Source organism: Colletotrichum godetiae, assembly GCF_030913485.1.
Source record: "Colletotrichum godetiae strain CBS 193.32 chromosome Unknown BDP55scaffold_42, whole genome shotgun sequence".
NCBI classification, from domain to species: domain Eukaryota; kingdom Fungi; phylum Ascomycota; class Sordariomycetes; order Glomerellales; family Glomerellaceae; genus Colletotrichum; species Colletotrichum godetiae.
In genome coordinates, this window is record NW_026851290.1 from 214,999 (window position 1) to 229,014 (window position 14,016).

General features: G+C 52.9%; 5 protein-coding genes across 5 annotated transcripts; all 5 read left to right on the forward strand.

Annotated features, from left to right (window-relative positions):
* Nucleotides 1-2,437: 2,437 nt before the first annotated feature.
* On the forward strand, nucleotides 2,438-4,458 carry BDP55DRAFT_635375 (impB/mucB/samB family protein; the record flags this gene model as incomplete). Its single annotated transcript, XM_060572770.1, has 2 exons — nucleotides 2,438-2,655; nucleotides 2,706-4,458. The coding sequence occupies 2 exons, from the start codon at nucleotides 2,438-2,440 to the stop codon at nucleotides 4,456-4,458; spliced, it is 1,971 nt and encodes a 656-aa protein (XP_060425958.1).
* Nucleotides 4,459-5,141: 683 nt separating this feature from the next.
* On the forward strand, nucleotides 5,142-5,846 carry BDP55DRAFT_635376 (uncharacterized protein; the record flags this gene model as incomplete). The annotated part of the gene is made up of 1 exon (XM_060572771.1): nucleotides 5,142-5,846. One exon carries the CDS (start codon nucleotides 5,142-5,144, stop codon nucleotides 5,844-5,846), a length of 705 nt encoding a protein of 234 aa, XP_060425959.1.
* Nucleotides 5,847-8,975: 3,129 nt separating this feature from the next.
* Nucleotides 8,976-9,989, forward strand: BDP55DRAFT_731846 (uncharacterized protein; the record flags this gene model as incomplete). The annotated part of the gene is made up of 3 exons (XM_060579873.1): nucleotides 8,976-9,206; nucleotides 9,273-9,354; nucleotides 9,415-9,989. The coding sequence occupies 3 exons, from the start codon at nucleotides 8,976-8,978 to the stop codon at nucleotides 9,987-9,989; spliced, it is 888 nt and encodes a 295-aa protein (XP_060425960.1).
* An 852-nt stretch (nucleotides 9,990-10,841) lies between these two features.
* BDP55DRAFT_635378 (uncharacterized protein) lies at nucleotides 10,842-11,396 on the forward strand (the record flags this gene model as incomplete). Its single annotated transcript, XM_060572772.1, has 2 exons — nucleotides 10,842-10,914; nucleotides 11,029-11,396. 2 exons carry the CDS (start codon nucleotides 10,842-10,844, stop codon nucleotides 11,394-11,396), a joined length of 441 nt encoding a protein of 146 aa, XP_060425961.1.
* An 84-nt stretch (nucleotides 11,397-11,480) lies between these two features.
* On the forward strand, nucleotides 11,481-12,161 carry BDP55DRAFT_281908 (uncharacterized protein). The gene is made up of 2 exons (XM_060566478.1): nucleotides 11,481-11,694; nucleotides 11,797-12,161. The coding sequence occupies exons 1-2, from the start codon at nucleotides 11,574-11,576 to the stop codon at nucleotides 12,018-12,020; spliced, it is 345 nt and encodes a 114-aa protein (XP_060425962.1). The 5' UTR covers nucleotides 11,481-11,573; the 3' UTR covers nucleotides 12,021-12,161.
* The last annotated feature ends 1,855 nt before the right edge of the window (nucleotides 12,162-14,016 follow it).

Below are 14,016 nucleotides of genomic sequence, written 5' to 3' on the forward strand. Positions count from 1 at the left end.
GATAAGGCAACGCGGACAAGGCAATGCTAAAAGGGGCCAGCCTTATGGCTCACCTCAAAGTTTAGAGTTCAACAGAAGCAATCCTGATGTTCTGTTTGATCGGGTACCGAAGACACCTCGGCCAGTTTCCGTGCAGCTTACGATCTATTCCACCACATCTTTGCCGAAAGATAGTGAGGGGTTTTCATGTAGGCCACGCCGCTCGACCCGGTTGTCCGTCATGATCGAGATCCAGGGCATCCGTCTCGTATCCATAGGGCTGAGGCGGGGTTAAGATGTTGACTTCGAGATACTAATGTTTATTAGCAACGATGACTCGTTCTGAGACCCCTCCTAGTCCGAATGGACTAGCTTTGCGAGATATGGCGCCTTGTTCGAACCCCACACAAGTCACTCCGTGAATTTTGCAGTGAATAGCGACTCCAACATTCCAACCAAACGGTGAACCGTACAAGTTGAGTTTCAGGTCGACCGGGTGCCTGATGGTATTAGCAAGACTCGCCGAAAGACGCCATGTATCATTTCGACGGCTCCTGTGCAACCAAGCCTCCTACGAACAGCGGTGGTCAACGGGGTCACGGGAACCTGGGTTCACACGATGAACCCCTGATCCGAACTACCAGATGGATAGATGCCTAGCTGATTCGGCTGAAGGGTGGTAACCGTCATAGGATTACGTAGAGCGTGGGGTTGCATAGAGAAGCGAATTTGTGTCTTATCCTCCGTTAGTCGTCGTGGGATGCGGTGCCCTGTGGTCGGCGACAGCGAGGCTTTGCGGCCGGCACGGTATGATAATCAGTCCCCGGGCGGAGTCGAAATAATACGCGAGGAGATATGCAGCCTGATCTTTCTCTTCTCGTCAGATTGGCCGATTAAACGCTAGGGCAACATACGCGGCATGCAGTCTGCGAACCGGAGGTCGAGTCTGGCTTCCTGCAATCTGAGTGAGAAGATGTGACGTCTTGATGGGGGAGGTATGTCATGAAGTTTACTGCAATGAAAGATGAAGTGGGGAAAGCAGATTGGATATCCTCCAGTGACTGCAGTACCCTGGGTACTGTACCACCTGCTTCTTTGGACACGCAATGTGCGAAAGAGCAACTCGTAGCCTGCTGCTGGTAGCATTGGGTGTGGTCAGAGAGCGATGTAGACGCGGCAGGCTCGTTGAAATCTCCAACTGAGACTGATTTGGCCATGGTAGCCAGGGACAGAACATTGCCGGCTTGGGGACTGAGACAGAGAATGAAAGGTACAAGAGAACTTGATTCACTCAGTCACTCAGCTCAAGGGTACTTGAGATGCTTCGAAGCCCGGCGCGCCCTAATTATGATCTTCCTGTCTCGTGTTGCCTTGACGGCTGTTGCCTGATGGATGCCTTTCTCATAGATTTATCAGGGGCGGGAAAGGCGGGCAAAGTACGGAGTACTAAGGTTAGAAATGTCTTGAAACGTATTTCTTGGCACGGCCGAGGCTGCGTCTTCCAAGAGCTGGCATACGACACACCATCGTGGAGGTTGCAGCCGTGTGAACGTGCGGCTAAGGACCGGTTCTGACATTCAGAGAGGGCGAGGATAGTTAATGTTCGCACGTGAAGATTTGGATTGGCGTGTCCAGATTATAATCTAGATATAGGGTGCCATTGAAGAAGGCCAAGGAAGGATGCAGAGGCGATTTAGATAGGGAATTATCAAGACATAAATTCCTCTTGAGCCTGATGATACCTGATAACGGGAATGAATAAGCGGACGCATGACGCAATATCGCGGCGTAGCAATTTTCTCGATAGCGACTCGCGAGAGAAAGAAGTTGGACTGTTAAGGGCTCCCGATGAGTTCGTGCAAGATGAGCTATTGTTCTCATTAACGACGAAGAGAATAAAGCACTTGGTATTTCAATGAGTTCATGTTGTATAACAGCAGGGGATTCACTCATCGGAACATTAGATTGAGATAAATTGGAGCCTTTCCTCTCTGAATGGAAACAATATCGTTGCGAGAGCTTGCAGAACAAGCACTGCGAGGACGTCTGCTTGTCATCGTTGGCTAAAAAGTGGAACCGGAAAGAGATACTAACCACTTAGGTTCGCGGCAAATCCTTACCGGTGTACGTACCTATCTTTGATGGACACTAAATGGCAGGCGCGTTTGCAGGCGCGTTTGCCTCAACTACCTGCCAACTCCTGCGTATAAGAATCATCCGTGCAACAACACATCACATCTCCTCGATTCAAGACAAGCGGCTACTGTAAAATTCGCCCGTGGAACGACTTGGGAGGAATCGAAACTGGACAAGAAGGGAAAGTCTTTCTGTCGGCCTTGCCGTCAAAATTTTCCGGTCCATGTCGATCTGAGGAATACGCCGTTGAGATTCCGGCAAGCGAGCAGGGGACCTCACGACGCCGACCGGCACTTCGGCGCAACCCAGCCGACGTGATATCATGTCGTCCTCACAGCCCTTTCGGGAATCATCCCCTATCCCCGGTATCGACAGACGCAAATCTCAGTTCACCTTCAAACATTTGTCCCAACTAGCGACTTACAATACATCGTGCCCCTTACGAGTTGTAGCCCACATTGACCTAGATGCTTTCTATGCACAATGCGAGATGGTTCGCTTGGGCGTGCCCAAGGACCAGCCTCTGGCCGTCCAGCAATGGTACGCGGCCTTTTCGTCTCATCGTTCTATCAACTACTAACAGCCTCAAGGCAAGGATTGATTGCTGTCAATTATCCAGCACGTGATCACGGCATCGGTCGTCATTGCACTTTGACGGATGCGAAGAAGTTGTGCCCTACCCTGGTTGCCCAGCATGTAGCAACTTGGCGAGAAGGCGACGACAAATGGGCATATCGCGATGATGCCGCTGCCAACATCCAGAGCGACAAAGTCTCGCTCGACCCGTACCGCCTTCAATGCAGAAAGATTTTGGCGGTCATCAAGGAAAGCTTGCCCACGGATCAGCAAAAGGTTGAAAAGGCCAGCATAGACGAGGTTTTTCTTGACCTCTCCGCACAGGTCCATGCAGTTCTCCTGGAACGCTTCCCCGAGCTCAGAAACCCACCGCCTTACGACGATCCGACGGAGAATCTTCCCGCCCCGTCCATAGCAGCCCTGGATTGGCAAGCGGATGCCCTCATCGACCTGAATGAGGAGGAGGAGTCCGTGGATCCGGACTGGGACGACGTGGCGATCCTTATTGGGTCTGAGATTGTCCGTGATGTCCGACGACAGATCCTGGAGAAGTTACACTACACATGCTCCGGAGGTATTGCCAAAAATAAGCTGTTAAGCAAGTTGGGCTCCGGCCACAAGAAGCCCAACCAACAGACCGTCATTCGAAACCGAGCCGTAGCCCAATTCTTGTCAGGCTTCAAGTTCACCAAGATACGCAATCTCGGGGGGAAGCTTGGCGAAACGGTGGTATCAACCTTTAACACTGAGGTCGTCGAAGAGCTATTGGCCATCCCTCTGGACCAGATGAAAGCAAAGCTAGGCCAGGACACCGGAAGCTGGGTTTTCAATACTATTCGTGGCATCGACACTAGTGATGTCAACTCTCGCACACAAATCAAGTCGATGCTATCGGCAAAATCCTTCCGACCCTACATCAACACCCCGGAACAAGCCCATCGGTGGCTGAGGATCTTTGCCGCCGACATCTTCGCTCGCTGGGTTGAAGAGGGCGTTTTGGAGAATAGGCGCAGGCCGAGAACAATAAACTTGCACCACCGGCATGGCGGCCAGATGAAATCACGCCAAGGCCCAATACCTCAGGGCAAGGCACTAGACGAGCAAGCCTTATTCGAACTTGCAAAGACCCTTTTGAACCAGATCATAGGGGAAGGCAACGTTTGGCCATGCGCCAACCTCAGCTTAAGTGTGGGCGGCTTCGAGGACGGCATCACAGGCAACATGGGTATTGGCGCTTTCTTGGTGAAAGGAGAAGAAGCCCAAGCACTAAGGCAGAGCACCCGCGAAGCAAGTGACATGTCCAATCCTGAAGAGAAGCCGCTAAAGAGACGTCGGACGGAGGGAGGGGCGATCCATCGCTTCTTCACACGCAACGTTTCTACCGACGAGGAACTGCCGTCCGACGGTGCATTCGCGACGAACGATATCAAACCCCGAGAAGAGACTAAGTCAGGTGAGCCTTCCACGGCTATCCCAGGTATGAGTCTGGCGCACGAGGACGGCAACGGCGGCTTCCATCAGGTGCCAATCACGGCCTTCGTGTGCTCACGGTGCAACACGGGGTTTGAAACGCCAGAAGAGCACCAGAGCCATGAGGATTGGCATTTTGCCAAAGATCTACAAGACCAAGAACGTGGCAAGCCCACACTTGCTCAGCATCCGTCTGCCACCCGCAGCTCCGGCCCAAAGACTCCAGGTACTTCGGCCAAGCGGGGGGGCCGCGGCGGCAAGCTCGAGCAGGGACAGAGCAGACTGAAGTTTGGATGAATCCTGATGATATGCCCGTCTCTACCAGCATCACGCCAAAAGTTTGTCGAGCGGGTCCTGCCGCCTGATACGCGACGAGACTTGGAAGTTGGTAAACTTTGACGCCCTGAGACCTGGTCCAAGGGTCACCGCAGTACAGGAGATTGACGGCGAAGCCCCCGACGAACCTGAGGAATGATCACTGATGGGCGTTTTCTTTCCAAATTCAAGCTTCACCGAGCGAATTATGAGGCGAGTCTTACACAAGGGTACCCACAGGGCAGGGACGACATGACTTCGGGGCCTGGCCTGGCTGTCTGTTGTTGCCCAGTTGGGCACTCGGTATAACAACTTGGGAAGCAAGCCTGTCTCACAGTAGACACAGTCGCGGCCCTGGGCGTTGCTTCCGGCCTTGCGCCGGGTTGCAGTCTATCAGAGGACGTAGTTACATGAGACATGAGGACGGATCAACTTGGCGAACCACAACGGCCTGACGGGACAGGGACAGACATGCGGTTGAGCGTCTCCGCAGGCGCAAGCGACGAGTTTGATGGCTACATGTGGATCGAAACTACCCGCAAGTGTCGTCATTCCAATTCCCGCCTGCAGCCTTCCGCGACATAGCCGGATCCTCACGGCCCACGGGTTAAACCAATATTGGGAGCGTCAGGGGCAATGAGGCCTGCGAGTAAGGCTTCATACACATGATTCACGAACTTGAATATGGCCTCTTGAATAAGAAAATAGCAGTTATTACGCTTGTGCTCTGGATGGAAGAGACCGGTGCACACCAGATCCCTGATCGAGGCCGGTTCCGTGATACTGTTGGATCGAGGTTCACGCATCGATTTGGTTGCGTCTGGATTGACACAATCCGGATGACGTCTGCAAGTGATTGGTTGCTAATTAGGCATCTTTGGGCCAATGTGGGTTGGGCCACATTTTTGGCGCGAGGCATTGATACCCAACGTTACCAACCACCACCTGGCACCGACGCACCGTTACCAAATTCCCGACTAGTAACACTACTCTATATCCGTATCCGTACGAACCACACAAAGCAGCGTTTGCGGGAAAAAAGCACGCACTCGCCTTGTCTTGAGCCGTGGACCACCGCGGACAGAATGGAGACTGAAAGAGGAAGAGAGACGGGGCATTCCCGGCAGTCGGAAGCGATAGGCCACCGCTTCGCAGCGATGCATAGGGGCCACATCGCCGACCCCGAGTGGGTTCGTAGCAACGGCGAAGTCAATTTTGATGAGGACACCGCCAGCAACTGCCGGACGACAAAGAGACAGGGCAAGCAACGGGGAGCTACGCCGTCAAGTCGCGAAATGGCCGGCAGTGGAGGGCAAGGGTCCCAGGAAACGAACGTCCGTCTTCCACGCTCCACAGCTACGGGGGTTTGATAGAGGTCGGCCGGGGAGCGGACGTCAGGACTGTCATTGAGGACGTGCTTCGAACAACTAGTTTTTGCGCCCTCAAAAGCCCGCCGGTTGTTCGCCGTCCGAGGCTGGGATATCCCGTCCTAGTAGGGTACCAACAGCTCGGTCAGTCAGACTTGAGAAAATTGAAAGGGACTGGAAGAAAAAAGTAAAAGACCCAGGCTTGCATCATCTAACCATTTTCGCGTCTAGCGAACTGACATAGGCAACGAGGTCATCAGGGGCTGGGGTTTGGCAGATGAAGTCGGCAAGAAAATGCAACTCTCAACACTGGCTTACGCGCTTGGTTCTCAAGTGCGCAGACTATACGTGCACTTACCGACTGTGGCATGCCATTGTCACCTACGTCTCAGCAGGAGAAATTAGCTTTTGAAGTCTGTGAATGTTTCTCAGCTTGTTCAACGGGGATCGACACGGATTGCAATGTCAATGTGATCTCCCGTAGCATCCCATCCGCCTTTTCCAAAGTTACACAGACACACAGAGTACATACTTCTTTATTAGCCTCGGCAATCAGACTGCCGCTCAATCAAATGGCCTAGCGGATGTTGAAAAACGCCACAACGCCAAAGTAGTTAAATGTCTTCTCGATACATCCTTGACAAGGACGGCCCAAAACGCCATAGAACGACGGTCTAGAAGGGACTACCCACGAGCCACATCTTCTCCAAACTACTTCATCCCAAGCCGATGAATGCACTTCAGCCTCAGCTACGCCAAATTCTCAAACAAGAATACTTGGGGCGGAAGGTCTGGATCCTTTTCGAACCTCCCTATGAGGCACGCAACAGCACCGGACATGACGATATCCGGACCTGGGAGAGGCGTCGGGCTCTATCACGGGCAATGGCGCATCTCACTTAGGGCGAAGACACCCTAAAGGATGGCTACAGGCCACGAGATTTTACTTTGAGCTGTTGACGATCTTCTCGCGGTTTCGGCTCAACAGCGTCTCCCGCACACAACTCTCTCGATTGGGCCTCGAAATGCCTTGCCGCATTGGATGAGTTTCGACTTCTGGGGGGCGGAGGCAGAGACAAATAATACACGCATCATGGAGCCGAGCCCCCCGGTGCAACGAGATTCGAGCCTGCTGTGCTCCGTAACTTGAAGGACAAACCTTCGCATTGGATCTCACTACAGCTCGCTATCATGCCGTTTGTCTCATCTCTACCCTTTCGGAGCTTGACACGACAGTGAGCCATATATAACGAGCGCTTGGCTGCTGCATCTTTTTGGCTGGGTAAATCAGTCACTGGTCAGCTTGAGAACCTGTACCAAGTTGGCCCGCCTCAGTTGCCTTTCGTTCGCCTTACGTGCGCCTATTTGTACAGCAACGAGGACAAAATGCAGGCAGAGGGCAGGCCTCAATATCCCAACGAATACCAACTCTGTGTACGGATACCAATAGGTGTGCAAGTGCGTGTGCGGCAACAGCCCTCGCATGTTTGCTTCTTCCCACAGACGCACATCCTGTACCTATCCAGACGTACTCACGCACGTCACCGTGGATGTCGGCTCAATGCTATCCTAGTCATCGGGACCACCCAGGTGGTGGTCTTGCTGCGCGCTAAAACGGAGCATTGAAAGCCCCGGACGGGACGACGTTTCCTGGGGCGCCCTGGACTTCCGTGAGTAAGATATTTGTTGTTCAGAGTGCGCGCACAACGCAGGGAAGTTCCTCGGTATCCCTTTTGGGCTGCGCGACAAGTCAACCCAACCTCCCAACCTCTCATGAGCTGCAAGCCTGCACCTCATCCCGTCTCCATCCACTCAGAGCGGCCGCCACCCATTCTTCCCTGCTGCCGCCCAACCGCTCTCCGCCTCTCTGTCTATCTGTATCCGTACGGAGCATTTGTACCAGATTTCTGCTTTTTGCTTTCCGTCCTGCCAGGTGGCTTTTACCGCCTCTGCTGGCTGGTCAGGTTTTCGCTGCCTATCCATTCGTACCTAGACTGGGGCTGGGAAATATCCATACTGGAAGTACAGCTCGAGATGTACAACTGGATACCTCTCATCCTCCCGCCGTCTGGCTTCCTCTTGGGAACTAGGCGGCGCAAGCTGGGCTAAGCAGGCTCTCATCGCTTGGCCAGCAAGAGGCTAGACTTGGGCCACACCATAGACGCAACACAACCCACCCCTAGGCACCCCCTCCTCGTACACTAAGGGGATCCAGTAGCATATTGGCCAGGTTGCCAGGGTTTGGGAAGAGCGCGAGTGAAAATCCGCACGGGACTGTCAGCCAGCAACGTGGTGCCAGCACGCCCTGTGGTTTCCTTGTCTGGTCGGTCCCGAGCCTTCTCTACTGGATGGACGGAGCAGAAGGAGAAGGCCTCCCATCCTACCTCATCGTTTCACGGGGGGTGAGGAAGCGAGATAGAAGTAGAGAGAGAGAGAGAGAGGGAGAGCAAGCCATACACAGTAGAGGCAGAGGGTGTGGGTGTCGTGCGAGTGTAAGGTAGTCCGTAGGCTTAGGTCATTCGAATTGCCTACCTGAGGCTACCTTACCTCACCTCACATACGGAGTAGGTACCTTAGGTACGTACGTTCCCGGTTCAGGTCGCTACCACCAACAGCAGTGAGGTAAGGTAAGGTACAAGGGCAGTACTCGGTACCAAGTACACCTCACGCCTCAACGGCTCAGAACCACAGTATAAAAAATAAAAAATAAAAGTGAGGACGAGGGGTGTTGGTGACCAGTCACAGGCTGGCCTCACTGACCACATTTGGTCACTGGACGCAGAACCCAGCGGTTGACTGGTCCACGTCGGTGACTTCACTTACCGCTGCCCGCTAGGTCCCGGTTTTCCCTACCAGAAGCCCCCACCCCCAAGAGAAGAGCCAGACTCTGGCCTGTTCCTTTTCTGCGCCCACCACCCACTCCCTGCCCGCTTTTGCCTTCCCATGCTTCCTCTTTTTCTTCCCGCCATCTTGACAATCCCATTTCTTGCTCTCCTCCCCTTCCTCTTTCTTCTCTTTTCTTCCTCCCTCTTGTCCTCTCTCTCACCTTCACGTCGCCTCGCCTCGCTCGACCCTCCCTCTCGACCGGTTACCCTCCTCCTACTCAGACCACCCCCGCTTTCAACCGTCAACATGTCGAGATCCTCCCGTGGCCCCCCTCCGTCGGCTTCGTCTGCCGCTCAGAGCGGACGCTCTAACGAGTACTTCGTTCCGAGAGATGGAATTGACCGCGAGGTCATCACCGCCGATATTTGCCGCTATCTCGGCAACGACGCCCTCGTGCGCCCAGGTCACTACGAGAACCCTCAGACCGGACAAGTCTCCCAGGGTTACTACATCACCGCCTACCGAAACCTAACAACAGTGAGTGGCTCTGGTCCGCTGTCGTCGCGCTTCTCCGACCATCATACTGATATATCGCCTCCGTAGGCCATGATCGACGACTTGAAGGCCGATTCTGCGCGATGGGAGGCAGAGAGGCGGCAACAGGCCGCCCGGAACAGTTCAGGAGGTACATTTGCCTCAAGAGACGCGACGGCTCTTTTGTTGAGACGTTCTAACTCCCCTACAGCAGGGTACCGCCAGTCGGAGACTCACTCCGCACGCCAACACTATGGTCCCACGGATTCCACTGGCTACCCGGACGTAGGACGTGATTCCTATGAAAGCACCCCTAGATACCCCGGATCTCAAGCCCCAGGATACTCAGGGAACTCTGCCCAGGGCTACTCTGGATCTGCCCCTTCCTACCAACAGCAGCCTCCTTCTTCTTACTCAAGTGGTGGGTATCCGTACTCTGGACAGCCGGATCCAAGAGCCGACCCCAGATACGCTGGACAAGGTCAAATGGGACAAGGATACGGTGAACCCCCGTATATTGCCACGGCCGCAAACATGGCGGCGCGAAGCAACTACCCCGCCGACCCCTACGGCGCAGGACAGCCCTCTCGAACTCCTACATCGATGGCACCTCCTCAAGGAGGCCCGGCTTACCCTTCCGGATCACAGGTTCCGGCAGGATATCCCACAGGTTACTACCCGCCTTCGACATCGGCTTCGTACGGCTCCACGCCGGTGGCTTCTGATCCGTTGTACGGACGCGGTGCGTATACGACTTTGTACCCCAACCCAACCTTGTCGACCTAATCTAATTATGTAGCGTCCCCAGCAGGTGGTGTAACTCATCCGTCTCTCTCTGGCCAAGGATCACAGTATGATAAGCCCCCTGCACCCCGTGGTTCTGCTCCTCCTTCGAGTTCCAAAGCTCAGACGACAAGTAGTGGATCATCGCACTCCCGCCGCAGCGAACGGGATTCCGACAGGCATCACCAATCCGACCGCCATCGCCCCCCGCGTCGCTAATACGTTACCTTCATTGGAATTTACTGTAGCCACTCCGACTGCACAGGACGCCCGTCCTGTGAGTCGCTGTCATGAACTTGATCCTAGTGATCTCGGGTCTTGGACCCGTTTCCGGTGTCGGCTTCCTTATCATTGTTTCTCCTGGATAGACCCTTTTCCTGGACTCGAGGTGTGGTATCCATCTCATGAGTTGCAAGTATGCATCTCGCACTCTCTGTTGTCTGGCTTTGCTGGCGTTTTGGCTCTGCGCGGCCTCAGAGCTTTCCTGGCTCTACATACATTCCTGGACCATTACGTCTCGAGTTCTATTACATCCTGCCCGGATCTCACCTGGACTTGACCTGGATTTCACCAAGAATGGATTCTGCCGCGCATACCCCTGGACGTTTTACGACTGCATAAATGGATGGGCTTACGATTTTTGCTATTCGATCAACCTTTTCTTTTCAGCAAGTATGACTTGCTACCACGTGTTTATGGCCCGGAACCCAGGAACGGAAAAGGACGTACCGTACTATCTTGAACCGAGTCGACTTTGACGACTCGAACGGACCACCTTGCTGTCTGGAGCCGTCCTGGCGGTGGATGTAATGTCATTTTACTCTCTTCTCCTGGTCTGGGTCCCATTCCTCCTACATGGACTTTTGGAGTTCGGGGTCATCATGGTGTTTCCTTATAGAATGGGCGACGACGGCATCTGGACAGCACGGTGAGTTCACGGACTGCACTTTCTTGAACAACCTCGAAAGGACACTTCTGCAACTTCCCTCATAGGGATCTGGGACACTCGTGATTGAGGACTCTCATTTACCTAACGTCACAGCCATCCAACCGGACTTGTTGCAACGCAAATTATTCCCCAACTGGAAAGAAACTACTGGCCATTTGCAAACCTGGATCTGCTCTAAAGCACTCGCACCGCACCAAGGACTTCATTCCCCATTTTGGAGATGCCGAATCATAGCTATGGACCAGCTTGTGGCAGTACCACCCATCGGACAGTGGCCGTGGAGAAGAAAGGCCTTGACCCCCACAACCGAGACTCCCAAACCCTTTTGGATCTCGCGTCAGCTCATTGAGCTCAAACAAGAAATTACAGGGAGGAGATACATCTCCAACGTGGGTGAGTTCTACGTGGTCTGGCCTGCCCACCTTTGCGATACAACGGTCAAGACATTCCATCCATTATGAGAGGCCGTTGCCGGTCAATATACCTTGGCACCAGACAACATCCGTTGCCTTTTGGATGCATGTTGCGACCATCAATGCAGCCTGCCATGGGACACGAGTCTGGCGGTTCATTGTACCATTATCCACTGTGACCTGAAAATGAGGCATGGTGAGGTTCACTAGCGCCAGGCTAGGCACATGATACAATCGACTCAACCCTACTCTCTTGGACTACTTCTTCTGGATTGCGGCTGCCCAGCCTGGTGGAATACTTCCTGGATCTCGTGGAGCCTTCCTGGCAGCTCTTCCGGAATAGCTCGTTAGTCACCACTATTTCTATTCGTTGTGTTTTCTTCGCATTGTGGAACCATATCTATCCAAGCCGGGACATCGAACGCGGGAACTAATACGCTTGTCGCAGGCCAATTTACAGGGAACAAGCACATAAAGATCTGGCCAGGATGGGTAGCAGTGGCTCGATTGAGCGGACTTGATGTATTGCATATATCGGCGATTGTTTTTGTTTGGACCTTTCTGAAGAGTTTTGGAGTTGTGGTGATATTTACCGGAATTATTTCATGCGTTTTTATCGATGTATTTGGCGTTTGGGCATCGGGTAACCAGCGGTTACCGGCTATTGAATGATGACTAAGTCTCCGTAATGAATTGAACGTTTCTGGATTCCCTCTGATCTGTCATATCAACCATGGTCATTTTCTCGTCATTCGTCATCTTGTAGACGCGTCTTGATACTCGGCAGGTCGCATCGGGATAGCCTTGCCTAGCATCACCCCAGTCCTGGGTGATGTCACCCTGTCCACATTGCCTCCCTCTCCCTACCCCCTCGACGATGTAAGGTTCGTTCATCGCCACTGCTGACGAGATGTGTGTTGCTCGTGTCGTGTGCGTGATCTGAAGCTTAAGTGTCAGGCACCTACCCACCATCCATTCTCTTGGGACCGATTTGATTTTCCATGTCGGAGAAAAAAGGATTGGGTGGATGGCGCGCAAGGGGGTCCCTCTGGTGATAGAGTTTGGACTGGGATGCGGTGTATCCAGGGAGAAGGTTTGTGAGTTGATGGGGGGGTTGACGTGGTGGTAGTTGATGAGGTAGTCGTACAGACGTGGGGAGAAATCATGTTATGGTTATTGAGCGGGTTGCTTGGGGTTCTATGGTCTTCTTTGGACGAGTTTAGTGGTTCATTTGTTGTGTGTGGATGTATATCATATTGTGTGTTTGACCACAACTCTTCAACTGATGGATGTTGGGATGTACGAGGCCAGGTTCGACGCCATGGAAGAGGTATGCTGGACATTAGATAAGTTTCCTTTCGTGAGTGTTCATTCCCTTTTTGTTGGTGGGTAGCGAGGATGAAGAAAGATGAGAAGCAGATGAACTGTTGCCGTTCGTTCCCCCGGGTCTGAACTCCAGATCTGGGGAGGAGAATCCGGTTCATTGCCCTGCCAAGACCGACCGGATCGAGGCCTGGTGTTTTTCTTTGCCACCATTCTCTCTGTCTCTCCGCATGTTAATAAAGTTTACCTCTGGAGCAGCACCCCCCCCTCCTTTCAATTCTTCTCCATGATGTTTGCCATGACTTATTCATTTCCTCATCCCATTTTCCGCATGCTGTTTAGCGGAGATTTGGCACCACCTCCTTTTTGAATGTGTGTTTGAGAGAAGAGGAGTATGGGATGAAATTGAGGGATAGACTAGGGATGATGGGCATAAGAGCTGGACTCCTGAGGTACATCAAGAGAAGATATTCACGTATGTTGTCAAGGATGAGAAGGTATCATGGTGACTTTGAGAATCTGATGCTTTACCTCGAAACCATGTACCGGCAACTAGAAAATGCCGTGAGTGCGTTATCAAACGTTAAAGCTATGCGGCCGGAGAGTGACTGTCCTCTACTAACGTGGCCTTAAGAGGGACATGTGTAGGCGTAGCGATGACCTGGTGAAGTTGCTAAGCTCCCTGCTGCTGTCGAGGGAGTGTATCTCTCTGCGATCTGGCATAGAGGAGAAGGGGGGACCATCGGTGCCGATATCCGAGCGAAATCGATTCATGCTTAACTACAGTGGGATGGAGGAGGAGGCTCTCACATAGTACCTACGGGGTCTTGACGTTGAAGTTTGAAAGTTACAGCGATGAACCTTGTTCTTGGAGGCTTAGAAGGGAAAAGGGGTCGAATGGATATTGATCAGCTTTTTCTTTTCTTTCACTTTAGAGATCAACCAGAGATCTCGCCGGCAATGACCTAGGAGTTACCGGCTCTTGGAATCGTCATCCATTCAATACTGGCTTACTATATATAGTCTTGTCTGGGAAATGAACAGTATGAACGTAGCAGAGCCCAGGAGTGGGGTGAATAAAGAACTTGCATGCCAGATGCGAGGCCTCATTGACTCAAGAAGACTCTAGTAGTCGTTTAGGCCATGGGGATGGAGAATATTTCTGTTGAAGTACATGAGAACCGGAGACTCTTTTACGTCGAGGTTTTGATGGAGGCGGACTCGCACCCCGAGACTCCGATTTTTTTTTTTTTTTGGCGGGGCGGCGCGCATGCCAAAAGAGACGGGATCGTGGCCTTATCTCGAATTACAGTCTAGACGCGGTTGACGCCAATGAAACCACATC